The sequence below is a fragment of the Diaphorina citri genome, unplaced genomic scaffold, assembly GCF_000475195.1.
Source record: "Diaphorina citri unplaced genomic scaffold, Diaci psyllid genome assembly version 1.1 scaffold1719, whole genome shotgun sequence".
NCBI classification, from domain to species: Eukaryota; Metazoa; Arthropoda; class Insecta; order Hemiptera; family Psyllidae; genus Diaphorina; species Diaphorina citri.
The window spans coordinates 1-20,416 of NW_007379145.1; the positions used below are offsets into that span (position 1 = coordinate 1).

Consider the following 20,416-nt stretch of genomic DNA (forward strand, 5'->3'; position numbering starts at 1 on the left):
AAGAAAAAAATCGCTTGGTTGCCGCGCGGCAGCCGCAAAATAAAAACCGTGCGGTTTTGGTGTGTCTAGGCCTTAAGAGTCTGGCCTAGTAAAAGAGAAAAATATAGCTTGATGGGAGGCCCAGGCCCCCTAAATATAGCCCAGACCTGAGTACTATTCATTGTTTAACACATTTTACTGATCCTTCCCTTCCTCAGATCGGTTTGTCCCAGGAGTGTATGCCATCTCTGTGGCAGGAAGACTTCCCCATTCTGCCATCACAGAAATGCAACGCCGTGGTATTGTGTATAAACAGAGAGATTTGGCTGACCGAAGATAAGTGAATTGTATACTTGGATGGAACACTTACAGGGCTGAGTTGCTTTGGGACTAGTTGTGAACTTGAGAGTGGAAGTTTCTTAGAAGAATCGCCCTATGTTAGTAGGTACTGACAATTATTTTCACCCAATGTGTCGAAAAATAGTGATATGGGAGTCACAAATTTGCAAGTTGAAATTAGATAAATTCTGCAACCAGTGAATCCATTATAAACTGGATTGCAATTTTCCTCCAAGTAGCTGCCTGGTTTTCCCATAAAATACTCAGTCCTAACAATAACAGATTTTTTCTTTTTATATTTAAAAATGAAAACATCTGTCTTATTGAAAATTGTAAAAATATCATTTTCTCAATGATTCAATGGTATTTATTGCACTTGGTATTAAGGCATAAGTTTATGAAATATGTAATATTAATTTTGTCATGTAAATTTCTTATTCTGTATCATATACTTAACTAATAAAATTAAACAAATAAAAATAGGTATAAACGTTTTTGTTATTATTTTCCCTACGCTTTTTAGAACGTACATCATAGATCATAGGTGCAACAATTATTAAACAAATAATATCCGGATTTTCCAAGTGGATTTTTCTTTAAAAATCGACAATTTTTGGGCGAATATATTGCTTTTCTTATTGTAAGGTAAGGAAAGTAAGAAGAAGCTTGTCATTGTCACCAATGGGAGGGTAAAACCCCCAGCCATTAGAGACCTCAGCAGTTATAAACTTTAAACCTCAATTCAACAAAATAAAACTGACGTATTCTTAGCTACAGGGTAAAATCCAGTTTGAATCCCACATGCGGATGTACGTCTCTAAAGTGCTGCTCTAGCCTTTGTTCTGACTCGAATATAATCTGACATGCTGTTCATAGGTATTGCAATTCATTTGAATCTTGTAAGAAATCCATAGACCCACTTGGTAAGTCAATACCAACGTTTGGTATTTCGCTTTGAGACACATTCTGAGCTTGTAATTCAATAGTTGACCCATTCTGAATGGGTAATTCAAAGGGGTCCCTATTTTGAGCTGTTAATTGAAATGACCCATTTTGAGCTGGGATTTCCATAGAGGAAACATTTAAAATAAAAGGTGATGCATCATTGTCAGGCAGAATTAGCTCGCCGGTTGTGTTATAATTTAAAACTTGATTGTTAGTAATGATGACTTGATTGGTATCTATGGTAACTTGATTGTTAGCAATGATGACTTGATTGTTATCATTGGCCACTTGATTGGTATCTATGGTAACTTGATTGTTATCATTGATCACTTGATTGTTATCCATAATAACTTGACTGTTCTTATTGACCACTTGATTGGTATCCATGATAACTTGATTGTTATCATTGATTGCTTGATTGGTATTCAGGACAACTTGCTCGTTATGTCGCGCCTTTTGGTGTTTGAGCATATCATTCTTTTGGACAAACCTCTTCTCACAAAAGTTACACTCAAATGGGGAGATCACCAGAAAGTAACCCATTGAAATATTTGCAATCGATTAGAATTTTTTATCGACGGTGGGCATCGAACCCGGGACCTTCTGCCTGGCAAGCAAGCGCGTTACCACGAGGCCCCATCAGTAAAAACAAATTTTCTTCAGCAGGTACCTACTACCTAAGTACAGGAAGAATCAGCACTAGGTTCCTCACAAACTCGCTGATTTCTTCAAAAAGAAATAACGCGTTATAACTTATAACACCAATTTTTTTTATTTCTTCTTCTGGTCTTTTAACTTTCAAGTAATGTTTTCCTTCATTTTAGGATGAAGAGAGTAAAGGGAGCACAATAGCATAAGAAACCAGTACTGTTCGCAAGAACCTCGTATCTTAACAGACCACAATCATTGTCGAGAGTTCCACTTCTAATGTACACAATACAAATTGTAAACAAAAGAACATTTCCTTAAGTTAGTTTGACCTACAACTAAAAACTTGGAGGTGGAGGAGACATGGGAGGAGGAGGATGAGTATAAGGAAGAGTGGCTAGGGGACGTTAAACAGAGAGTAGACTAGCGTCTGGCTGTGGAACTATAAACAGGGAGGAGAACAGCTAACCCTAACCAGCCTAGCTACCCATATATTTCCACAACAGTCCCTCATCAGATGGGTGAGAAAAGACACAATACTTCCCAAGTTAGTCTCGTGTGGTCTGTGTCATAGTATGCCTCTCATCAGATGGGTGAGAAGAGACACAATACTTCCCATTTAGGTGCTGGGTCCTGGGCCAAAGAAAGTAACCTGTTGAAATATTTGCAATTGAAAGATGAGTGCAGATTTTTTGATGGTCAGATTCTTCGAATTAAATTGATCCCAAGGGCAAGCTAATGCCTAGACCCTTGACAAATGGAGTGTGCCTGAAGGCATGTGATGTGTTCCAATCCACTCGAACCCGAGACCTTCTGCATGACAAGCAAGCGCTTTACCACTGGGCTAACCATTACCTGTGTGTATTTTCTCATGTACGGCCAAGGCGCCTTTCCGTTTGAACTGTTTACCACAGAGTTGACACTTGTGTTGACCTGAGACCTCGTGTACCAGACGATGTTGTCTTAGTGTATTCGAACATCGGAAGCTCTTCTCACATTGGGGACATCTGTGAGGAGGGAAAAAGTTATTTGAGGGAGGGGAGGGAGAGAAATTATTAAGAATAAGAATTCGATTTTCTATTGTATTACGGATAAAATTGAGAAAAAGTCAAAAAATTCGGCCCGAAAACTACGCTAAATAATAGAAAGTAAAAATAGGGCCACTGACTTTAAACTTTAAACCTGAAGCTGCGTCCACACAGTCGATGGTTCGATCGACTGGAAAAAAAAGTTGCCTTTTGTAATATTTTTACATCGATCGACGACACTCGATTATGCGTGGACACAACTTAAAAAAGTCCTCGTCTCTAACCTCTCATAATTTGATTTTTTTCCAATTTATTTTATTATTTAAAAAGAGTGACAGTCAGATGTGCAAAAATCATGCTCGTAGCTTACTTGAACGGCGTGTGTCCGGTGTGCTTATACTCATGCCGTGTACACAGGTCTCGCGTCATGAATGCATCGCCACAATATTGACACCGCCATGAGCCGCCCTCCATTGAATGAAACGAGCGCATGTGATAGGCTAACGAGCCGCGCCCTGCTAAACCTGGAATAGAAACAATGGTGGATTAATTTTTAATTATTATCATTATTTCTTGTTAATTTATTGCCTTGTTGAAATTGACTATTGATGTAAACAAATGAAAAGTATCTCACAAAAAAAAAAAAAAAACGTAGGTATGGACTTAAAGTTTGTGGTACATACCTTAGACTCCGAGAGTAAAGGGACTTTTCTTTCAGTCCTATACTGGCAATATAAACAAGGTAAATTCTATTCTAGTCTATAAGTGGGCGTCCACAATGAGGACCATAGACCCTGGACTATTGACCCTATACTATCGGCCTCCGCCGAAACCATCAACCCTCGCTGGACTTAAAGTTGGTAGGTAGTTAGGTACATACGAGAGTAAAGGGACTTTTCTTTCAGTCCTATGCTGGCAGTATAAACAAGGTAAATTCTATTCTATTCTATAAGTGGGCGTCCACAATGAGGACCATAGACCCTGGACTATTGACCCTATACCATCGGCCTCCGCCGAAACCATCAACCCTCGCACCACCAGTGTGTCCAATGGACACTGTCCATGACGGTGGAATCTACTACTTTTTTTATACACTTGGAAATTTTGAGGTTAGATGTTAGAATGTTATCAAAAATGCCTAGTTAGCTTGGTTGGTAGTGCGTCTGCCTTGTAAGCGCTAGGCCGCGGGTTTGATTCCCGCCCGGGGCGGATTTTATCCTGCACAGAAACGTTGCTATGAATATCATTTTATTATACTGTTGATTAAAATACCTATGCAAATTGTATTCTAAACACTTACGGTTTGTTCTTGGAACAGCTGGCTCTCTTTTATCCTGTCTTCCTTCTCACTTTGCTTTTGGGACAGTAAGACCTTTGCTGGTAATTCCCTGTATCAAACTTCTCAATCATCTTCAAAAAAAGGGAAAAAAATCTCTGCTTTTGTCATGACAAGACTGTAAGTTCTCTCACTATAATATTGTTTGTTCTCTTCTAGACATTTGATCAGTTTGAGTTTGATGGCTGTGACAATTGTGACGAGTTTCTCCACATGAAGAACAGCCGAGACAATGTGTATAATTGTACAAGTTCCAACTTTGATGGGTAAGAGAAGTTTTCTACTACAAACATGATTTTCTCATGTCAGTCATGATTTCTAACAGAACATGGGCAGTAAAAATATACAATAAATTACCAGAAATTACTATCAAAAGAAGATCAGTTGACAGCTGTGTTTTAGCAAGTGGTGATGGTTCCCAATGGTTTATTGAAGTTATTGTACTTGACTCTTGAGCAATGTTCCAGCATTGAGATGATTGACTACCTGAGTAATTCATGTGGCTGGCTTTTCCCAGCCCCACTCAGGCTGAATCAAAATGATGACCAGTAGCTTATTACAGAAGGGTTAGAGGGTATTAATTAACCATAGCAGTTATACTTACACAGTTAAACACCTCTAGGGGGAAAGCAATCCCTTTGATCTCTAAATTCTCTAAAAATAATAATTCCCATTTTCTTCATTTTTCCCAGGATGATTGCTCTGATGGATCCAAAGGACAGCTGGGTTGCCAAGTGGCAAAGAATAAGTGAGTATTTATATATACCTACATAGTAGTAAGTAAATAAATTTTACTCTTGGATCACATGGACAGAATAACTCCTTTTTTGCAAGCTTGTATCTAGGATTTTATTGAGGAAAATCCCAAGAGTTCAAACAGTGAAGGGGGTGCTTCAAATCCTAAGAGTCTGGCCTAGTAAAAGAGAAAAATATAGCTTGATGGGAGGCCCAGGCCCCCTAAATATAGCCCAGACCTGAGTTATTTACGAGCTAAATCTGTCTCAATAATAATAAAGGAAGGACGGACTAAAAAAGAAAGAAAAAAGATATTTGATATAAGAAACAACGGAGGTTTTATCGCCCTGAAATCGAAGAAGGAAGGAGGACACAATAGGAAATAGGAGAAAGTCAGCCGTTCCAAGAACGAACCTTAACTGTTTAGGTTAGTATGATAAGTCCTGGTAGGGAATGCAATTCGCGATCTAACACTTACAAGACGGACGCGCTAGTCGTCAAGCTAACTAGGTTGGTACTTTTCTCTTTATGTAGATATGTACTACTACACAACACTTAACTTTTCAAAAAGAAAAATGTAACTTGGTTTGTTTAATTGTTTACCTTCGTTTTCTGGGAACAGCAAAATAATTGCCAAATACAAAGTCCAAAAAAAAACTCACCTCCTCGAGAATTCCTTATCACATTGACTGCATTGGAACGTCTTATCCTTAGGATCTTGATGAGTAAGCATATGTTGAGTAAGGAGTTGGGACTTGTGAAACGCCTTATCACAGACGTAACAGCTGTATGGCCGCAGATCGTAGTGGGTGTTTAGATGCTCTTTAAGGGCAAACCTGAAATAGAGGGGAAAAAAGGTTTTGTAAATTTAAGGCCTGTTTCTTTCCTACGCCCCAGTCTAGTTGGCTTGATTGGCAGCTCGTCTGCCTTGTAAGCACTAGGTCACGGGTTCGATTCCCGCAAGGGGCAGATTTTATCCTCCTTGTGAAACGCCTTATCACAGACGTAACAACTGTAAGGCCGCAGATCGTAGTGGGTGTTCAGATGCTCTTTAAGGGCAAACCTGAAATAGAGGGGAAAAAAGTTTTGTAAATTTAAGGCCTGTTTCTTTCCTACGCCCCAGTCTAGTCTAGTTGGCTTGATTGGCAGCTCGTCTGCCTTGTAAGCACTAGAGGTCACGGGTTCGATTCCCGCAAGGGGCGGATCTTATCCTGAAAAGATAAGGTTCGTTCTCGGAACGGCTGGCTTTCTTCTATCCTGTCTTCCTTCTCTCTTCGATTTCGGGACCTTAAAACCTTAGCAGTTACAGTTCCCTCTATCAAACTTTTTGAAAAAAATCCTTCAAGTGAGGCCACGAGATTGGTTCCTTCATTTTTTTAATTTCATTTTAATTTTAGGTTCCTTCATTTTAATTTTAGGAGGGAAGACTACAATACTTTTCTCTTTTCTTCGAAAATATTCACACAGCAAACAGTACTTACTTGCTGGGAAACTTGCGGTCACAATGATTGCACGTGATGAAGTTGCGCAACTCTGGGCGTACGTGCGTTCGCATGTGCACGTTCAGGTTGGTCGTATGCCGGAATCCCTTGCCGCAAAGTTCACACAGGTACGTAGAATCTGAATGAACCGATTTGCGATGAAAGATAAATCCGCTCAACGTTTGATACGTTTTGTTACACGCGATGCAGCGGTGAGATTTTCCGATTTTCAGGCGTCCACTTTTTGACTGTAAGATTGTAATTTTGCTCGAATTGGTGCTGTTCTCATTTTGATCTATTACCTACAAAACAGGGGACATTCAGTAAAAAGGTTTTTTTTGTGTAGATGAGTATTCAACAAAATAAAACTGACATATTCTTAGCTACAGGGTAAAATCCAGTTTGAATCCCACATCCGATGTACGTCTCTAAAGTGCTGCTCTAGCCTTTGTTCTGACTTGAATATAATGTGACATGCTGTTCATAGGTATTGCAATTCATTTGAATCTTGTAAGAAATCCATAGACCCACTTGGTAAGTCAATACCAACGTTTGGTATTTCGCTTTGAGACACATTCTGAGCTTGTAATTCAATAGTTGACCCATTCTGAATGGGTAATTCAAAGGGGTCCCCATTTTGAGCTGTTAATTGAAATGACCCATTTTGAGCTGGGATTTCCATTGAGGAAACATTTAAAATAAAGGGTGATGTATCATTGTCAGGCAGAATTAGCTCGCCAGTTGTGTTATAATTTAAAACTTGATTGTTAGCAATGATGACTTGATTGGTATCTATGGTAACTTGATTGTTATCATTGATCACTTGATTGTTATCCATAATAACTTGACTGTTCTTATTGACCACTTGATTGGTATCCATGATGACTTGATTGTTATCATTGATCACTTGATTGGTATTCAGGATAACTTGCTCGTTATGTCGCGCCTTTTGGTGTTTGAGCATATCATTCTTTTGGACAAACCTCTTCTCACAAAAGTTACACTCAAATGGGCGGTCACCTGAGAACAGAGAGAAATAGACAAAGTCAGACTCGTGTGGTCTGTGTCGTAGTATGCCTCTGATCAGATGGGTGAGAAGAGACACAATACTTCCCATTTAGGTGCTGGGTCCTGGGTCAAAGAAAGTAACCTGTTGAAATATTTGCAATTGAAAGATGAGTGCACATTTTTTGCTGATGGTCGGATTCTTCAAATTAAATTGATCCCAAGGGCAAGCTAATGCCTAGACCTTTGACAAATGGAGTGTGCCTGAAGGCATGCGATGTGTTCCAATCCACTCGAACCCGAGACCTTCTGTATGACAAGCAAGCGCTTTACCAGTGGGCTAACCTGACCATTACCTGTGTGTATTTTCTCATGTACGGCCAAGGCGCCTTTCCGTTTGAACTGTTTACCACAGAGTTGACACTTGTGTTGACCTGAGACCTCGTGCACCAGACGATGTTGTCTTAGTGTATTCGAACACCGGAAGCTCTTCTCACATTGGGGACATCTGTGAGGAGGGGAAAAAGTAATTTGAGGGGGGGGAAACTATTAAGAATAAGAATTGGATTTTCTATTGTATTACGGATAAAATTGAGAAAAAGTCAAAAAAATTCGGCCCCAAAACTACGCTAAATAATAGAAAGTAAAAATAGGGCCACTCTTAGTTTGACCTACAACTAAAAACTTGGAGGACGAGACATGGGAGGAGGAGGAGGATGAGTGGTAGGAAAATAAAGAAGAGTCAAAGACAGAAAGCGAGAGAGGGAGGGAGAGAAACCGTGTGTCACTTTTCTCATCATTTTCTGTGTAAAAGTACCAAATTTCATCTCTTAATCTAGACATAATCTTGATCTGGACAAAAGAAAAAAAAATCTCTTGATCTAGACATAAATTTTAAAAATAAAAAAAAAAAAAAATAATAAAGAAAATATTCACACAGCAAACAATACTTACTTGCTGGGAAACTTGCGGTCGCAATGATTGCACATGATGAAGTTGCGCAACTCTGCGCGTACGTGCGTGCGCATGTGCACGTTCAGGTTGGTCGTATGCCGGAATCCCTTGCCGCAAAGTTCACACAGGAACGTAGAATCCGAATGAACCGATTTGCGATGAAAGATAAATCCGCTCAACGTTTGATACGTTTTGTTGCACGCGGTGCAGCGGTGATAAATTTGAGGGAGGGGAGGGAACTATTAAGAATAAGAATTCGATTTTCTATTGTATTACGGATAAAATTGAGACAAAGTCAAAAAAATCGGCCCGAAAACTACGCTAAATACATACATACATATCCTACATCGTTCCAGCTATGTACTGGGTCGATTAATGAAGCCTCGCCACCACCTCCTATCATTATATCGTTCATTTTCCTCGACATCTTCCCAACTTACGCTAAATAATAGAAAGTAAAAATAGGGCCACTGACTTTAAACTTTAAACCTGAAGCTGCGTCCACACAGTCGATGGTTCGATCGATTGAGAAAAAAAAGTTGAATCTGGGAAAATAAATTTTATTTAATTTTTAATTTCTTCTAATTTAATTAGCACGTAGGTATTCTGTGTTATTGCCTGTGGTTCCTGTGGACTTTAGTTCATTCTGCAACCATGGTTCATGGGACATCCAACAACAATGCCAAAATTGACGACTTCAACAATTTGGCCAAATATTTCCGTCAGGCCAGAGCTTGTCTTGGTTGCTCACAAATAAAGGTAACTATCCCCTTAAAGCAGAAACGTTGCTCTGAATATCATTTATTATACTGTTGATTAAAATACCTATGCAAATTGTATTCTAAACACTTACGGTTTGTTCTCGGAACAGCTGGCTCTCTTTTATCCTGTCTTCCTCCTGACTTTGTTTTTGGGACAGTAAGACCTTTGCTGGTAATTCCCTGTATTAAACTTCTCAATCATCTTCAATAAAAGGGAAAAAAAATCTCTGCTTTTGTCACGACAAGACTGTAAGTTCTCTCACTATAATATTGTTTGTTCTCTTCTAGACATTTGATCAGTTTGAGTTTGATGGCTGTGACAATTGTGTAGAACCGTTGCATGAATATCATTTTATTATACTGTTGATTAAAATACCTATGCAAATTGTATTCTAAACACTTGAGGTTTGTTCTTGGAACAGCTGGCTCTCTTCTATCCTGTCTTCCTCCTGACTTTGCTTTTGGGACAGTAAGACCTTTGCTGGTAATTCCCTGTATTAAACTTCTCAATCATCTTCAAAAAAAGGGAAAAAAAATCTCTGCTTTTGTCATGACAAGACTGTAAGTTCTCTCACTGTAATATTGTTTGTTCTCTTCTAGACATTTGATCAGTTTGAGTTTGATGGCTGTGACAATTGTGACGAGTTTCTCCACATGAAGAACAGCCGAGACAATGTGTATAATTGTACAAGTTCCAACTTTGATGGGTAAGAGAAGTTTTCTACTACAAACATGATTTTCTCATGTCAGTCATGATTTCAAACAGAACACGGGCAGTAAAAATATACAATAAATTACCAGAAATTACTAACAAAAGAAGATCAGTTGACAGCTGTGTTTTAGCAAGTGGTGATAGTTCCCAATGGTTTATTGAAGTTATGTACTTGACTCTCGAGCAATTTTCCAGCATTGAAATGATTGACTACCTGAGTAATTGTATGTGGCTGGCTTTTCCCAGCCCCACTCAGGCTGAATCAAAATGATGACCACAGTAGCTTATTACAGAAAGGTTAGAGGGTATTAATTAACCATAGCAGTTATACTTACACAGTTAATTAAACACCTCTAGGGGGGAAAAGCAATCCCCTTGATCTCTAAATTCTCTAATATAAAAGGTATTAATTCCCATTTTCTTCATTTTTTTCCCAGGATGATTGCTCTGATGGATCCAAAGGACAGCTGGGTTGCCAAGTGGCAAAGAATAAGTGAGTATTTGTATATACCTACATATTAGTAAATAAATTTTTCTCTTGGATTACATGGACAGAATAACTCCTTTTTTACAAGCTTGTATCTCTAGGGTTTGATTGAGGAAAATCCCAAGAGTTCAAACAGTGAAGGGGGTGCTTCAAATCCTAAAGGCCTAGACACACCAAAAAACTGCTGAGTATTACAACCCATGTTTATATGAGAGCTGACACACCAAAACCGCTGAGGTTTCCCGCACGGCGACCGCTGCGGTTTCCGAGACAAGGATAAGGTTCGCTCTCGGAACGGCTGGCTTTCTCCTATCATGTCTTCCTTCTCTCTTCGATTTTGGGACTATAAGACCTTGGGAGTTACAGTGTACTCTATCAAATCTTAAAAAAAAAAGAACTTTTTATATTACCTTTCCCGCATATTTCACAGTGTAGTGGATATTGTTCAGATGCATGGTAACTACGTGTATGTGAGGGGAGAGTGGCACGACTATATCCTGCAAGGATAAGGTTCGCTCTCGGAACCGCTGGCTTTCTCCTATCATGTCTTCCTTCTGTCTTCGATTTCGGGACCATAAGACCTTAGGAGTTACAGTTTCCTCTATCAAATCTTAAAAAAAAACTTTTTTTATTACCTTTCCCGCATATTTCACAGTGTAGTGGATATTGTTCAGATGCATGGTAACTACGTGTATGTGAGGGGAGAGTGGCACGACTCAGGAACTTGTGACAGATTGGACACTCCACTACGTTCTGTAACAACATAGAAGTCGAGGGAAAAAAGTAAGTTTCAAGCTTTGGCTGTACGCTCGAGCCTTAGACAAACCCAAACTTCTTCTTTGCCTTATTCCTCTCAAGTGGGATTGGCATTTCGCGTCAGTCTCTTCCAGTCCGCTCTGTTATGCACCTCATTTCCGGACACTACCCTTCTCACGTAGATCTTCATAAACCAATACAAAAAAAAGTCAAATTTAACATTTGGTTTGTCTGTAAGGAGGCGGATAAAAGTAACTTAAAAGGTCGAAAATTCAATTTTTAATTGCCATTCTAATGAAAAAGTTCAAAGAGTTATGACGTCAGATTTCACGTCAAAATGCGCAGAAACGCTTGCGCACAAACAAACGAAGCGGGAGTCATGAGTTATGACGTCATCGCCTACGGGAGCGTATGCCGTGACATCAAACTTCACGATTTACCGGTATTTTTTAAATCGATTTATCTCGGTGTCTTAAAATCGTAGAAGAAAAAGAAAAATTCCGTTGGTCCTCATTTTTCCTGCTCTATGACTTTGAAACATCACTCAAGTAAGCGCAACTGATCTATTGAAATTCCAGTGAATTAACTTATCAAAGAAAATCTCGCCATTGAAATTTCATTAAATTTTAATTTTTTTGTTTTAAAAGATGAGTGTTTCACCGCCGTTTTTATTTCGTAGCGATGAAACAACTGCTACATTGGACGCTTGTGGTCTGTGTCGAAGACTAATTAGGTAGGTACCTTATCAAACAGCAGTTTCCTCCGATCTCTCAGCTCATCCTGAGTGTGTACTTGTGTTCCATGTCTCTTCAAATCTCGGTGTGTTAAAATGTTAGAAGAAAAAGAAAAATTCCGTTGGTCCTCATTTTTCCAGCTCTATGACTTTGAAACATCACTCAAGTAAGCGCAACTGATCTATTGAAATTCCAGTGCATTAACTTATCAAAGAAAATGTCGCCATTGAAATTTCATTAAATTTTAATTAGGTAGGTACCTTATCAAACAGCAGTTTCCTCCGATCTCTCAGCTCATCCTGAGTGTGTACTTGTGTTCCATGTCTCTTCAAATCCCCCTGATCAGCAAACCTCTCGCCACAAATCCTGCAGCCGAACTTTCCGACCAGGCTGTGTTTCCTGATGTGCACGATAAGGCTGGTCCTGTGGAATTGAAAGAGAAAAGTTTAGCTAGAAGTTGATTAGGTATTTACCAATTTACGAGCTAAACCTGTCTCAAAAAAGAAAGAAAAAACATATTTGATATAAGAAACAGCGGAGGTTTTATCGCCCTGAAATCGAAGAAGGAAGGAGGACACAATAGGAAATAGGAGAAAGTCAGCCGTTCCAAGAACGAACCTTAACTGTTTAGGTTAGTATGATAAGTCCTGGTAGGGAATGCGACTCGCGATTTAAAACTTATAAGGCGGACGCACTAGCCGTCAAGTAACTAGGCTGGTACTTTTCTCTTTATGTAGATATGTACTACTACACAACACTTAACTTTTCAAAAAAAAAAAATGTAACTTGGTTTGTACATATTTCTGGATATGGTCTTCACTTGACTTGGATTACGGACTCTCCCCTATCTAATAGACGTTAATAAACAAGACTAAAGATAAAAGGACAGACGAGTTGATATATTTCGACCACTACTATGGCCATCATCAGAACAAGTAAATAAAAAATTACAAAAATTTGAAAAACTTGGTTTGTTTAATTGTTTACCTTCGTTTTCTGGGAACAGCAAAATAATTGCCAACTACAAAGTCCAAAAAAAAACTCACCTCCTCGAGAATTCCTTATCACATTGACTGCATTGGAACGTCTTATCCTTAGGATCTTGATGAGTAAGCATATGTTGAGTAAGGAGTTGGGACTTGTGAAACGCCTTATCACAGACGTAACAACTGTATGGTCGCAGATCGTAGTGGGTGTTCAGATGCTCTTTAAGGGCGAATCTGAAATAGAGGGGAAAAAAGTTTTGTAAATTTAAGGCCTGTTTTTCTTTCCTACGCCCCAGTCTAGTCTAGTTAGCTGCCTTGTAAGCACTAGGTCACGAGTTCGATTCCCGCAAGGGGCGGATCTTGTCCTGAAAAGATATGGTTCGTTCTCGGAATGGCTGGCTTTCTTCTATCCTGTCTTCCTTCTCTCTTCGATTTCGGAACGATAAAACCTTAGCAGTTACAGTTCCCTCTATCAAACTTTTTGAAAAAAAAAATCCTTCAAGTGAGGCTACGAGATTGGTTACTTCATTTTTTTATTCCTTCGTTTTAATTTTAGGAGGGAAGACTACAATACTTTTCTTCGAAAATATTCACACAGCAAACAGTACTTACTTGCTGGGAAACTTGCGGTCGCAATGATTGCACGTGATGAAGTTGCGCAACTCTGGGCGTACGTGCGTGCGCATGTGCACGTTCAGGTTGGTCGTATGCCGGAATCCCTTGCCGCAAAGTTCACACAGGTACGTAGAATCCGAATGAACCGATTTGCGATGAAAGATAAATCCGCTCAACGTTTGATACGTTTTGTTGCACGCGGTGCAGCGGTGATATTTTCCAATTTTCAGGCGTCCACTTTTTGATTGTGCGATTTTAATTTTGCTCGAATTGGTGCTGTTCTCGTTTTGATCTATTACCTACAAAACAGGGGACATTCAGTAAAAAGGTTTTTTTGTGTAGATGAGTGTTTCACCGCCGTTGTAGCAATGAACTTGTAGAAAAGATACAATACTTCCCATTTAGGTGCTGGGTCAACACAAGATCACCAGAAAGTAACCCATTGAAATATTTGCAATCGAGTAGAATTTTTTATCGACGGTGGGCATCGAACCCGGGACCTTCTGCCTGGCAAGCAAGCGCGTTACCACGGGGCCCCATCAGTAAAAACAAATTTTCTTCAGCAGGTACCTACTACCTACAGGAAGAATCAACACTAGGTTCCTCACAAACTCGCTGATTTCTTCAAAAAGAAATAGCGCGTTATAACTTATAACACCCATTTTTTACTTTCCTTATCCTATAGGAAGGAAAGTAATGTAATCGGGTCAAAATTTCGATGGTCAGTTTTTAGTGCCAAAACACGTTTTGAGGTCCGAGCCTAAATCCAAAGTTTCAGCCATTGGTCCTGTGTCTGTCTGTCTGTCTGTCTGTGTGTCTGTCTGTCTGTAAACAAAATATCTCGAGAACGGTAAGAGCTAGAGGCTTGAAATTTGGCATGCAGATGACAAATGTGACAAGGATGCGACACGAAACTTTTGGTTAAGATCGGTGCAACGGTTGGCGGCATTTTACCGCTTTTTGTTTATTTCTTCTTCTGGTCTTTTAACCTTCAAGTAATGTTTTCCTTCATTTTAGGATGAAGAGAGTAAAGGGAGCACAATAGCATAAGAAACCAGTACTGTTCGCGAGAACCTCGTATCTTAACAGACCACAATCATTGTCGAGAGTTCCACTTCTAATGTACACAATACAAATTTGTAAACAAAAGAACATTTCCTTAACTTAGTTTGACCTACAACTAAAAACTTGGAGGAGGAGGAGACATGGGAGGAGGAGGAAGAGGAGAAGGATGAATAGAAGGAAGAGAAGGAGGATGAGTAGAAGGAAGAGAAGGTCTGGCTAGGGGACGTTAAACAGAGAGTAGACTAGCGTCTGGCTGTGGGACTATAAATAAGGAGGAGAACAGCTAGCCCTAACCAGCCTAGCTAGCTGGCAGTTTCAAAGGGTTCTCCCTGCTTTTAAAGAATAAGCACAAGTCCTCACGATGGTTGACTGCGGGTTGTCTTTTGTAATATTTTTACATCGATCGACGACCGTCGATTTTGTGTGGACACAGCTTAAAAAAGTCCTCGTCTCTAACCTCTCATAATTTGATTTTTTTTTTTTTCCAATTTATTTTATTATTTAAAAAGTGTGACAGTCAGATGTGCAAAAATCATGCTCGTAGGTATCTTACTTGAACGGCGTGTGTCCGGTGTGCTTATACTCATGCCGTGTACACAGGTCTCGCGTCATGAATGCATCGCCACAATATTGACACTTAAACATGGCTAGAGTCCATCACCCCGGTGTATGACAGATACAAAAAGATGTCTTTTCTTTACTCTGCCAACACCATTCGGCGAAAGCTAAAGCCGCTACAACAACAACAACAACAAAGAGTAGAAGGAAAATAAAGAAGAGTCAAAGACAGAAAGCGAGAGAGAAATCATGAAGACAGACAGAGTTTGGAAAGACGGAATAAATTAAAAAAGACTGACAAAGAAAGAGGAGGGAGAGGGAAGAAAGGAGAGGGAGACAAACTTAAGGAGGCAGAGAGACTTAAGGAAAGAGAGAGATACTTAGGGAGGGAGAGAGAGACTTGTGGAGCTAGAGAGAGAGAGAGAGAGAGAAAGAGAGAGAGAGAGAGAGAGAGAGAGAGAGAGAGAGAGAGAGAGAGAGAGAGGAGGAGAGACTAAAGGAGAAAGAAGGAAGAGTGTTGTTTTAATACCATCACTTGTCTTTTCCTGTTAGTCTTTGGTTATTGCTGTGTTTCATTTACCTATTGTGTATTGTAGGTATTATTAATTTATTATTTTTTTACTAATTTTTAATCGCTACAAAGAAAAACCGTGTATCACTTTTCTCATCATTTTGTGTAAAAGTAGGTAGACAAAAGAAAAAAAAATCTCTTGATCTAGACATAAATTTTAAAAATAAAAAAATAAAAAAAACTCACCTTATCATTTTCAGCAAAATTGATGTCACCATCAGAATCATCAGGTTCCATTTTTATTTCATCTTCATCAGCAGCTTCCATTTTAACTTCTTCTGAATCATGAGATTCTGTTTCTTCATTAAGAACACCTTCATTATGAATTTTTATATTTCTTTCTACTTTAACATTTTTTACTTCTGGTATCTCTGCACTGGCAACTTCATATTTCAACACATCTTCATCATTTATTTGTGTCACTATTTCCATGTTCTTTATGGTTCCTATATCACTGTTTTCGTTATCACTTTTCTCCAAAACTATATCACTCTTTGGCATCACTATTTCTTTGTCTTTGTCCTTGTCCTCATCAAAGGTTTCTATGTGTGTATTACTTTTCTTAATAACTAGATCATTATTTTGAATAGCTATTTCCTTGTTCTTTTCAACCATATCACTGTTTATAGGTATATCACTTTTCTATCACTTTTCTCCAAAACTATAACACTCTTTGGCATCACTATTTCTTTGTCCTTGTCCTCATCAAAGGTTTCTGTGTGTGTATCACTTTTCTTAATAACTAGATCATTATTTTGAATAGCTATTTCCTTGTTCTTTTCAACCATATCACTGTTTATAGGTATATCACTTTTCAATGTAAATTCCTTTTATCCTATTTTCCACTCAATACCAATTCAATTACCTAAAATACACTACTCCACATAATAAATGTTAAATAAAAAATAATTTATCACAATAAATTGAACCTCCCGGGTTCAGTGCTCAATGCCGGAGGCGTTCTCTGCCACCTAACCTCAGAGCTCTCTTAATACGTGGTCAAAGTTTTCTGAAGATAAAATTCCATACGTCGGCGGGGATTGAACCCGCGCCCTCCTGTTTATCAGTCGAGCGCCTTGACCACTACGCCACCAAAGCAGAAAATACTTGAGAAACGTCCAAAATGAGACCAATTTGAAGTCAGCAGCAGGCCCGGAGGTTTGTTATTCAGGTAGATACTATTACAATTTTGTAGGTTTTAAAAAAATAATCATGAAATGAAATAATTATGACTAAAATTTATAGAAATTAGAGATCGAAGTTCCAACTTTGAACTTCCAATTTTTGAATGAGAATGAATCCTGTAGGACCAGTAGGTACCTTCAGTTGGTCATTTTTTACGTTAGGTACATTGTACGTATTAATAATTTTGTACATAAGTAAGTAATTTAATTTAAATAATTTTTCTACCGTAGGTACATTTTTTATCATATTAATTAAATATGTACATAGTTTCACGTTTTAAGAAGTTACATAATATTATGCCGTAGGTAGATATTATGTCTACGAGTAGGTACATAATAATTAAATGGTAGGTGTATGTAGATGTAGACACAATATTGCACTTGAATCAATTAAACTTATTCTAAAGTAACTGTACACTGTACAGTGCACCCATTTTTTAGAATCTCTCTCTTTTATTTTACATTCTTTTTTTTTTAATCTATTAGCCCATGATCACCTCATTATTTATCTATTAGCCCATATTTATCTCACTATTTATCTATATTGGTATTTCGCCCATGTTTAGAAGAGACTGGTTAGTTCCCGTCTAGGTTCCCTGGGCGAAAGCTGCGGCTATTGGCGGCTCTTGAACCGATATATCTTTGGCAGATCATTGTGCTTCACGAAGTTCATGGAAGGACACAGTTTCATCTTCATTGAAGAACTGGAACAAAAAGATACAGTGGTTTAGGGGAGTGTGGAAATCTAAGAAAAGGCCTTAAAGCTCTCATGGAAAAGGTAACGAAAAAAATAATCATTTTCTCATAGGGCCGTATCCGGCAGTACTGCGAGGTAGGGAGGACTGCTCTCATACCTTGTTGTGATCTGTACGACCAATGGTATCCTTGAAATTAACCCCATTGTGGGCAGCTTGAATCAGCTTCTGTTGTGCTCGCTGACAGGCACTAATGAACGAGTAGGTCATTTCTACTCGTGGAAGACACAGGTGACAAATCTCTTGCGGAAGCTTGTCCTTGGCAGAGAACTGAGGAGAAAAGGACACAATAAGTAAAATTTTAGGCAAATAGTTCCACTTTTTTTTAAGTTAGCTGTAACAAGGGACAGAGTTTTGATAGAGGAAACTCTAACAATGGAGGTCTTATTATCCCACAATCAAATAGAGGAGGACATGATGGAAGAAAGCCAGCTCATCCAAGAATTTGTTTTAGATAAAGTTCATACATGGTAGGAATCAAAGCTGGGACACACCTGTTACCAGTATAAATTAATAAGATATAAGTACCTACTTAACTCAGTACATTGTTATTGTATTGTTCATATCCATATTAATACCAATAAATATAGTTGACATTATAATCAACTTACTTGAATGTGAAGAGCAGATATTTTCTGTTGTATATCACAAACCTCCCGTCCATTATCAACCAGGGGGAGCAGCACTTTCACATCTTTTTTGTTAGCACATAGCCTGCAGTATCTCAGATATTTTATTGGAGCCATATCCCAGGATTTGTTTTAGATATCTACTTTATCCAGAGGATCTGAAACACAAGTTAGTTAAAATAATTATTTTTATCCCAACAAATGTACAAGACCTTGTTTAGACTCTGTGGTCTACTTTATCCAGAGGATCTGAAACACAAGTTAGTTAAAATAATTATTTTTATCCCAACAAATGTACAGACCTTGTTTAGACTGCTGTGGTCTAAACAGACTTTCCATTCTTGGTAGTTATGCAGAAGTCACGTCCGTGGAAAAGAAAAGCTCCTTTTTGTATCTAACCTAACCCTATAATAACACTAATCAGCTAATCACTTCCTATCCAGAGGATCTGAAACACAAGTTAGTTAAAATAATTATTTTTATCCCAACAAATGTACAAGACCTTGTTTAGACTGCTGTGGTCTAAACAGACTTTCCATTCTTGATAGTTATGCAGAAGTCACGTCCGTGGAAAAGAAAAGCTCCTTTTTGTATCTAACCTAACCCTATAATAACACTAATCACTGCTCTAATTGTGAAAACTCCTTCTTGCGTTTAACCTAACCCTATAATAACCAGGGTCAATGTTTGTTTGTGCCAGTTCCTTTGATAGCAATATTCCACGGACGTGACTTCTACACAAGTACCCCAATTGTATTTGGGCCTAATAAACAAGGTATATTCTATTCTGAATTTTTCTCTCCTCTCCTCTTTTCCCTTTTTAAGGGCACCTGTATGATTTACCTGTCAAACCACAAAGAGTTTCAGGGAAACTTTGTTTGTGCCAGTTTGTTTGGTAGCAATATTCCACGGACGTGACTTCTACACAAGTACCCCAATTGTATTTGGGCCTGATAAACAAGGTATATTCTATTCTGAATTTTTCTCTCCTCTCCTCTTTTTCCTTTTTAAGGGCACCTGTATGAATGGTTTACCTGTCAAACCACAAAGGGAAACAAACTGACAAGCTAAAGGTAAAATTTTGAAGTACCTAATATAAGTACTTCGAACACTTCTTTAGTTTAATTAAATACTTACCTAGAGTGCCACAGTGTCAAGACCAAAACCACATAAGAAATTGCTGACAAGGAGGATGTCTATTGACAGATCATGGAGGAAATTTGCTGTGTGATATAGATAAAAGGTATGTCACAAATCTAGCCTCTTTTAAAATAACCAAATAAGCTAATCACTGCTCTAATTGTGAAAACACCTTCTTCTGATTAACCTAACCCTATAATAACCAGGGTCACTGTTTGTTTGTGCCAGTTCCTTTGGTAGCAATATTCCATGGACGTGACTTCTACACAAGTACCCCAATTGTATTTGGGCCTGGTAAACAAGGTAGGTATATTCTATTCTGAATTTTTCTCTCCTCTCCTCTCCTCTTTTTCCTTTTTAAGGGCACCTGTATGGTTTACCTGTCAAACCACAAAGAGTTTCAGGGAAACAAACTGACAAGCTAAAGGTAAAATTTTGAAGTACCTAATATAAGTACTTCAAACACTTCTTTTGTTTAATTAAATACCTACTTACCTAGAGTGCCACAGTGTCAAGACCAAAACCACATAAGAAATTGCTGACAAGGAGGATGTCTATTGACAGATCATGGAGGAAATTTGCTGTGTGATATAGATAAAAGGTATGTCACAAATCTAGCCTCTTTTAAAATAACCAAATAATAACTGAAAATCTAGGAAACTGGTAGAGCAATTAAAAATTGATTGAAAAATTAAAAATCAATTTTTTTTTTAACCTGATAATCTGAAATGAAAATAATGAAATCTGTGAAATTCAAATTCTCCCGCTCCAATATTTTCTTATTTTCTTTTGTTTATGTGGGTGAAGCTAGCCACTCTTCTCGTTACCCAATGATAACTGAAAATCTAGGAAACTGGTAGAGCAATTAAAAATTGATTAAAAAATAATTAAAAATCATTTTTTTTTTTTTTTAACCTGATAATCTGAAATGAAATCTGTGAAATTCAAATTCTCCCGCTCCAATATTTTCTTATTTTCTTTTGTTTATGTGGGTGAAGCTAGCCACTCTTCTC

General features: G+C 38.3%; 4 protein-coding genes and 1 long non-coding RNA gene across 6 annotated transcripts; 2 read left to right on the top strand and 3 right to left on the bottom strand.

The window, feature by feature from the left end:
- Positions 1 to 272: 272 nt before the first annotated feature.
- LOC113470648 (BEACH domain-containing protein lvsA-like) lies at positions 273 to 1,777 on the bottom strand. Its single transcript, XM_026829246.1, has 2 exons — positions 1,531 to 1,777; positions 273 to 1,467 (listed from the first exon to the last, which is right to left on the bottom strand). Exons 1-2 carry the CDS (start codon positions 1,732 to 1,734, stop codon positions 1,189 to 1,191), a joined length of 483 nt encoding a protein of 160 aa, XP_026685047.1. The 5' UTR covers positions 1,735 to 1,777; the 3' UTR covers positions 273 to 1,188.
- Positions 1,778 to 2,490: 713 nt separating this feature from the next.
- Positions 2,491 to 16,333, bottom strand: LOC103517001 (zinc finger protein 436-like). 2 transcript variants are annotated; one of them, XM_026829248.1, is made up of 8 exons: positions 15,882 to 16,333; positions 13,499 to 13,800; positions 12,947 to 13,120; positions 12,223 to 12,323; positions 11,908 to 11,969; positions 11,046 to 11,163; positions 3,310 to 3,463; positions 2,491 to 2,918 (listed from the first exon to the last, which is right to left on the bottom strand). In XM_026829248.1, exons 1-8 carry the CDS (start codon positions 16,308 to 16,310, stop codon positions 2,756 to 2,758), a joined length of 1,503 nt encoding a protein of 500 aa, XP_026685049.1. In that variant the 5' UTR covers positions 16,311 to 16,333; the 3' UTR covers positions 2,491 to 2,755. The 2 variants fall into 2 exon arrangements, with proteins under 2 accessions (XP_026685049.1, XP_026685048.1); XM_026829247.1 differs by lacking the exon at positions 11,908 to 11,969 and having other exon boundaries at positions 2,492 to 2,918; positions 12,161 to 12,323.
- Positions 4,422 to 5,017, top strand: LOC113470649. The gene is made up of 2 exons (XR_003393624.1): positions 4,422 to 4,541; positions 4,968 to 5,017. It is a non-coding gene; the product is annotated as an uncharacterized LOC113470649 (long non-coding RNA).
- LOC108253399 (transcription elongation factor SPT4) lies at positions 8,982 to 10,485 on the top strand. The gene is made up of 3 exons (XM_026829249.1): positions 8,982 to 9,209; positions 9,812 to 9,918; positions 10,361 to 10,485. Exons 1-3 carry the CDS (start codon positions 9,105 to 9,107, stop codon positions 10,443 to 10,445), a joined length of 297 nt encoding a protein of 98 aa, XP_026685050.1. The 5' UTR covers positions 8,982 to 9,104; the 3' UTR covers positions 10,446 to 10,485.
- A 1,196-nt stretch (positions 16,334 to 17,529) lies between the features above and the next one.
- LOC103517002 lies at positions 17,530 to 19,918 on the bottom strand. The gene is made up of 4 exons (XM_017447287.1): positions 19,899 to 19,918; positions 18,246 to 18,421; positions 17,734 to 17,904; positions 17,530 to 17,583 (listed from the first exon to the last, which is right to left on the bottom strand). Exons 2-4 carry the CDS (start codon positions 18,378 to 18,380, stop codon positions 17,530 to 17,532), a joined length of 360 nt encoding a protein of 119 aa, XP_017302776.1. The 5' UTR covers positions 18,381 to 18,421; positions 19,899 to 19,918.
- Positions 19,919 to 20,416: the final 498 nt, after the last annotated feature.

Bases quoted from the DNA above. Each gene is read 5' to 3' on its own strand.
- LOC113470648 (XM_026829246.1), bottom strand. From the start codon at position 1,734: ATGCTCAAACACCAAAAGGCGCGACATAACGAGCAAGTTGTCCTGAAT. The intron at 1,468-1,530 runs GTCATCATTGCT...ACTAACAATCAA, and splicing joins TGGCCAATGATAACAATCAA to GTTTTAAATTATAACACAAC.
- LOC108253399 (XM_026829249.1), top strand. From the start codon at position 9,105: ATGGTTCATGGGACATCCAACAACAATGCCAAAATTGACGACTTCAAC. The intron at 9,210-9,811 runs GTAACTATCCCC...GTTCTCTTCTAG, and splicing joins TTGGTTGCTCACAAATAAAG to ACATTTGATCAGTTTGAGTT. The intron at 9,919-10,360 runs GTAAGAGAAGTT...TTTTTTTCCCAG, and splicing joins ACAAGTTCCAACTTTGATGG to GATGATTGCTCTGATGGATC.
- LOC103517001 (XM_026829248.1), bottom strand. From the start codon at position 16,310: ATGGTTGAAAAGAACAAGGAAATAGCTATTCAAAATAATGATCTAGTT. The intron at 13,801-15,881 runs GTGAGTTTTTTT...CCTGTTTTGTAG, and splicing joins ATTTTGCTGAAAATGATAAG to GTAATAGATCAAAACGAGAA. The intron at 13,121-13,498 runs GTAAGTACTGTT...CCTCTATTTCAG, and splicing joins GACCGCAAGTTTCCCAGCAA to ATTCGCCCTTAAAGAGCATC.
- LOC103517002 (XM_017447287.1), bottom strand. From the start codon at position 18,380: ATGGCTCCAATAAAATATCTGAGATACTGCAGGCTATGTGCTAACAAA. The intron at 17,905-18,245 runs GTAAGTTGATTA...TTTTCTCCTCAG, and splicing joins TATCTGCTCTTCACATTCAA to TTCTCTGCCAAGGACAAGCT. The intron at 17,584-17,733 runs GTATGAGAGCAG...TTTTTGTTCCAG, and splicing joins GTCGTACAGATCACAACAAG to TTCTTCAATGAAGATGAAAC.